At 41.8% G+C, this 6,157-nt stretch overlaps 1 protein-coding gene across 2 annotated transcripts in view; it reads right to left on the reverse strand.

Moving 5' to 3' along the window:
- rorcb (RAR-related orphan receptor C b) overlaps positions 1-5,498 on the reverse strand; it is a 13,362-nt gene extending 7,864 nt beyond the window's left edge. Inside the window, exon 1 of one of the 2 annotated variants that reach the window (XM_012831736.3) lies at positions 4,915-5,498. In XM_012831736.3, coding sequence (XP_012687190.2) covers positions 4,915-4,921 — 7 coding nt within the window. In that variant the 5' untranslated portion in view covers positions 4,922-5,498. Of the gene's footprint in view, positions 1,867-4,914 lie in introns of those variants that run through there. The other variant, XM_012831735.3, reaches the window with a different exon arrangement.
- Between the last annotated feature and the right edge of the window lie 659 nt (positions 5,499-6,157).

Consider the following 6,157-nt stretch of genomic DNA (forward strand, 5'->3'; position numbering starts at 1 on the left):
TAAAAACTAAAATCATACACAGAACCCAGCATACGTGGTGACCACGTGGTTGGCTAAGCAATGGTGCGTGCAGAAAATAAACAACATTTCCCAAACTGAATTCTATGTATTTGTGGTGAAGACACACACTACACAAGACCTTCCATAGTGACTTTAGATCTAGACGTTATGAGAAGCAGTCTGAACGTAACGCACACCAGTAGTGAACTGAGTAGTGTCCCTACTGAGACATTAAGGCTGGACTTACTGAAGGACTTGGAATAGTCACTTAATCACTCGACCCAAGCCTTTGCTAAGTGATTATCAAGGAGGGAATAATACCCCACATCTGCCCAAACAAGGGCTCAATCAGCTACACTATCAAATCTCTTACTCTAGGTTATGCAATCATTATGTAACCATGCAATCATGAACATTAAAACGAAGCACACACAAACCATCTGCACCGATAAACAAGTGTACACTCCCCACACGATGAGTCATAACACAATGAAAGCAGGTCGCACTTAGAAACACATAAAGTTAGATGACATACAGACCAAACAAGTGTCATGTTTTTGCAAACAATCGGCCGATTATGTTATAATGTTATTATGTAACCAAGCTACAACACACTACAGCCATTCAGCTCTAGGATGCAGATGTGTTGGATGCTTTCAGGGGTGTGTGAGTTGAGCGGCTCCAGTTTAAGACACTGTGTCCTTCTCTCTGTGACAGGAATAGCATGGAGTCATGTGTCAGCCTAAACAGCGGCGGACTCTACTGTATCTCGAGAGCTGAGCTGCATGTTAGGTAACACAGGGTAGTTTTTCTAATCTCTCTCTCACTCACAGGCAGAGTTCAGTCATTGAGACACAAAAGCACAGAAATAGATCAATAGAATCAGACGGAATAGTTTGCTAAAATTGCATTTTTATACATGCAGGATGATTCAGGATTAACTTGAGGCAATTACTGGTGGAAAATAAACGCTCTTTCTCAGTTATATAACACACTAGCTGGAAAAAATGTCTTTGTCCTCCATTTTGTGCTCCGATCTCACTCACTCTGTCAGCTGAAAGCAATGACCAGGATATATTGAGGCATGCAATGGAAAAATCTGTAATCCCATAAGCGCTCCCCCTCCCCCTCCCGGGCTCTGTTCGGAGTTATATAACCGCCGTCTGCTAACATTCCACAAACACAGTCATTGAGGGGCGGTCAGTCTAGTAATGCTACTGCTCCGCCCTCTCGCCACGTATTGGCTGCCTCCCGACTGAGTGGATTTCTGCGTGGCTGTGCGAGATGTCCTTCAACTTGACTGGGCTGTCAGCCCATCTGGGTGAGCTGTCCTACTGACACACTTTCCCAGTGAAAAGGGGAGGGTGTGGGAGGCAGCTGAGCCTTCACCATTCCAACAGGCTTTTCCTTTTTTCAGATTTTAAGGTGGAATGGCAAAGGACTTTACATGGAGGGTCTTTGTGAAGCAAAGAATATAAACTCTGCAAACAATGACAACCCCAAATCAAACTAATGCAAAAAAAAAAGATATACTCTGTACATTAAAAACCAATGTGTAGCACTTTTAACGGCATTTATTAATATAAGCATGTTTATGAACATCTGGCTTGAACTAGGCTACAGGTCGAGACCCTAAAACTACAAGAAAAGACGAAGAAGACCAGTCACAATAACATGCTTAAACCACATTCTTTACAAATCTACAAGTGTAAATTCACAGGGCGGCAAAGCTACCTAACGACAGACAACAAAGCAATTAGTAGCTACACTGACGCACACAGGGAGAGGCTACACAGCATTGGCCCACAGCCATGGATGAAACTAAATGACTCTTAGGTCAGGCTACTTGCTGGAAGGTGCCTGTTATGTCATAGTTATGTTATGTCATGTTGTTCTGTTGAGGTTGAGAGAATAGAATATGCCAATGTTCTCTGCTTTAGGGGGTTGACTTTTACAACCCTTTAAGGAACACGTTTTTAGGATTGTGAACACCCACACAGTAAAGACAACCTAAGACTTCATTGTTTTGTTCTGCCACTGAACATGGGTAACCACGACCATTTGTTCATAACGTCATGTGATGTACAACCATGTCCAGGCATGTTCCTGAGGCGATGTATGTCCAGGAAAAACAAAAGATTGATGTGCATTGGTGTCCAGATGTAAAACAGCACACATGCACGCCCTGGCTGCCATTAAAAGCAAGGCACGTTAAGTACTAACAGCTTGGGGACCGACAGACAACACAGTCCAAATGACCTGAGTGCTGATACATAGTTCAGAAAACAGTGACTAATGAAACGAACTACGTTGCGGTCAAAAGCTCTACAAATTCTTTCTTCTCCATTTGGCTCCAACCTTATGTAAAAACTGAAGGGGAAATCTAAACAACCTACTTATTCAATGTGAATATGTGTGCAATAAGGAAACTATAACGTCAAAAAGGGCTTATCTGAATGATTTGATAGTACAGTGAACTATCACCCTACTTTAGCACAACTTCAGTTGAAACTACTTTAACTGCATTGATCTTTCCCTGTGGAAGAGCTTTTTTTTTATCTTTGTGTATCTCAGTAAGAGAGTGAGTAAGACAGTAAGGGTGCATCATGTTCATGTAGTTTTAGTAGTTACCACTGGTGGGGTATTAACTACCACACCACCCCTTTTGGGTCCCACCCCCCCTTGTGGCGTGCAAAGGTCACACACACACAGATTAGATCCTTGAACTTTGCTTTCAACTTTGTCCATCTTCTATGCAAACAACTTCTATAAATGATTTTCCCTCTACGGAAGAACCAGACGATTCTTTGAGCTTTTAATTTTGTGAGGTATGCTGTAATTGGGGACAAAAAATGTTGCCTTGATATTGGTGCTCCTGTGCAACACTGAACATGTGATCCCTGCGAGTTAGGAGGATATGTCATTTCCTATCAAAGTGTCTGGGGAAAAGAGTGTGGTCCGGAGACAGGCGAAGTGTACTCACTGAACTACATATTTAGTGGATTTTCCTTCGCCGATCTAACACATGACATTAACACATGACATCAGTATCCATCTCACACAAAGAATAAAACGTCAAGCCCTTCCTTACTATTTACAGCCATTTAAAGCATAAAATACACAAACTATTTTGTAAATAGATAGAATAGAACTATTCAGACAGAGACTCATTTCAAAACATGATTGAAGGTGACTTTTTCATTTCATTTTCATAAATTCATCAAATGTTTTACAGTTCTGATGCTTCAGAGGAAACTGCATTTCACAGCATGTTTTTAACACTAAAAAAAACATAAACTATCACACAAGTCAGTCTTGATCAGTGCTTCAGTGTTTCATTTTTGACAATCTTTCACTGTTACGTTGTTATTGTGATTAAACGACCACAGGGCAGAGTTGTGAAATGCATGTTGCCGGTCTGGAGTGTGGTCTACAAGTGTGCAAAGCTGGAGCCCACAGGGAATTATGTTTACAACTAACTGGTTACTTCCTTTATGAAACTTAGAAACAGGCTACTGACACATTGATAGGCCTATACCACTGTAACAATCAATATGATTGCTCAACAGTGACATGTGAAAAGAGTAACCACACAAACCAAAGTTAACATGTACTTACATGTTGTGTCAGGCGTTCTAGTCAAAATATTACACAAATTGATTAAGTGTACAAAACATTTGCTCAGATAGTCCTGAGGACCTTGTATGAAAAACGTGGTGAGTCTTATCACATTTTCACTTAATCCAAGAGCAGTCTAGGACTAATCTATTTTCAAGTTCAAACAACCACCTGCAACAGTGTTGCTTTGCAAACAAACCGCGTGGGTTTGCACGTCCTCGCTAAGACCCGCCCCGTTCCCTCCTCCTCTCTCTCTCTCTCTCTCTCTCTCTCTCTCTCTATAATTCCCCCCTCCCGCGGGTGCTGTGTAATGTTCGGTGACATAACTAGGTCAGTAGCACAGCTAACTCTCTACAGCTCACACCGCCGGCCATGCTGGAACCTGAAAACAACAACAAGCTCGCGACACGCGACTGAGAAGTTAATGACTGAAATTAAATCATAGACAGATTTGGAAGATTCCGTCAATGAAATGGCATCTTCACCACTGACCAACCAGCTATCCATCTAATTAACAAACCAAAAAAAAATCCCAAACAAAAAATAAATAAAAACTAAAACAAAGTTACCAGTCTTTGAAACCTTGACTTAAGTGTTACTAATCAGTTTGCAACATTGGTGCCATGACGCATGTATAGTATGTGACCGTATCGAGGGTTGTTGCATAGTAATATTACGATGGAGACCATTTTATTGTTGAAGCTTACCCCTTCCCATTATTACATAACTCACAATAGACATGCCTTGAAGATTACACGACAGTCCTGTAAAGACTATAAACACACTACACACACTACATGAAGCCTGTTATATACAGTTAATAAATGCTTACGATTAACCAACATTGCAAATAAACACCTGTCTCGATGTACATTGTAACCTAGCCTGCAACACATACTGGCTGAGGGGAGCATGCCTCCACGGTAAATGTTACATTTCGCTGTCACTTTTGCAGCGCAGGAGTCAACCTCATGGTCAGTGCAAGCTTGAATGCGCAGGGTTGGCACTTGGTAAACCCATCACAGAGAATAGCATGGTGGATTACAGTGATACGCATTAATAAAATCACGTTAGTCACTCATCTGCAAGTGAAGCTTCAACAATGCATCCAACGTCCATTTCCTGTGTTTGCAGTACAAACTGAATGTCTAGCTAAATAACAGAAATATGCATAATGCATAATTTATCTAACATTTCCATCTATATGATCAAAAAATACACCAGCACATATCTCAATACCTAAAAAAATACTGGTGAACGCAAGTGTATATTTTGAACAGCATATTATTTACTCACCTCTCATTTTGATTGTTTATCGTCTTTGGGTTGAACTCCACAACGTGAAAAAATGCCAAGTTGGCCAGCTAAGAGGCTAGCCTGGAAAAGCTAGCGGAATATAACCTTTCTGCTCCCAAGAGGAGCATTATCGAGAAGAAATATATCCGTAAATTTCTCTTGATCTTCGGAATTATTAATGCAACTTTTGATAGGCTATACGATTACTTTAATGCACGGTACTAGCCTCAACTGTAACGTCGATGTCGTCGCTCCGATTTCTCCTCCTCCCTTTCCTAGTCTCTCCTTCACTCTGTGCCTTCCTCTCAGTCTACCCTGCTAACCTACTTTTCGACGCGTGGACTCTCACATGATCTCACTCTGCTGGCCCATACAGACTCCTCACGGGGACGCGCATCCTACCCCGCTCTTAAGGTGGATTTGTTCTTTCTAGTTTTACGCAGGGTTTTACTTACGCACAGACCGCATTCTAGTGGGACTGTATACCGCAAACACAAATAATATTACAAACTGTTGAAAGCGTTAACTACGTGGTTTAAAGCACTTGCTATTTGTCCTTTTTTCACATGAACCTAATTGTTACTGCAACGCTGGCTGAAATTATTGTGTAAACAACTTAATAGGCTTCAAATACATTAAGAAGTTTCTAGATATCAGCATACTGCGGCATAATTGTAAGCAGGGTCATTCGCCCTGTGTAATTTAATGCTATAAAATGTTTATTAGCTTGTTAATTCATGTCCTTTTTATGATTGTTGGCATGTTGGGGCAACAACAAGGGATTGCCACTCTTGTCCGTTCTGGGCCAGTCTCACTGTCTTTAAAGTACTCAGGGTGTGGTACAAGGGTCTTCAGCTGTCCCTCTACTGTCCGACGGCAGGTGTTCATGGGTCTCTTTGTCGCTTTCCGTCTGGTGTCCAGTGAAGGGCGGTTCGTGTCATGTTGTCCTGCTCTCTTCGGATGACATGCCCAGTCCATTTACATCGCCTTCTCATGATCGTGGCGATGTTGTCTTGTTTGCACTCTTAGAATAGATGTTGGTTGGAGAAAATATTTACAGTATTTTCTGTAGGGTTTTTGTATCGAAGGTTGACAGCTTGTCTAAGATGGTCTGGCACCTGACAGACCCCTAGAGGGATGAGGCTTACCTTTACCTTCTCTCGCGCTGAAGGATGGCCTTCTCCAGCGTCCCTTGTCAGGCTAGCCATGGAAAGCCAGCGCAGTTTTATTCCTTTCGGTTTTG

Source organism: Clupea harengus, chromosome 22 (assembly GCF_900700415.2).
Source record: "Clupea harengus chromosome 22, Ch_v2.0.2, whole genome shotgun sequence".
Lineage (NCBI taxonomy): Eukaryota > Metazoa > Chordata > Actinopteri > Clupeiformes > Clupeidae > Clupea > Clupea harengus.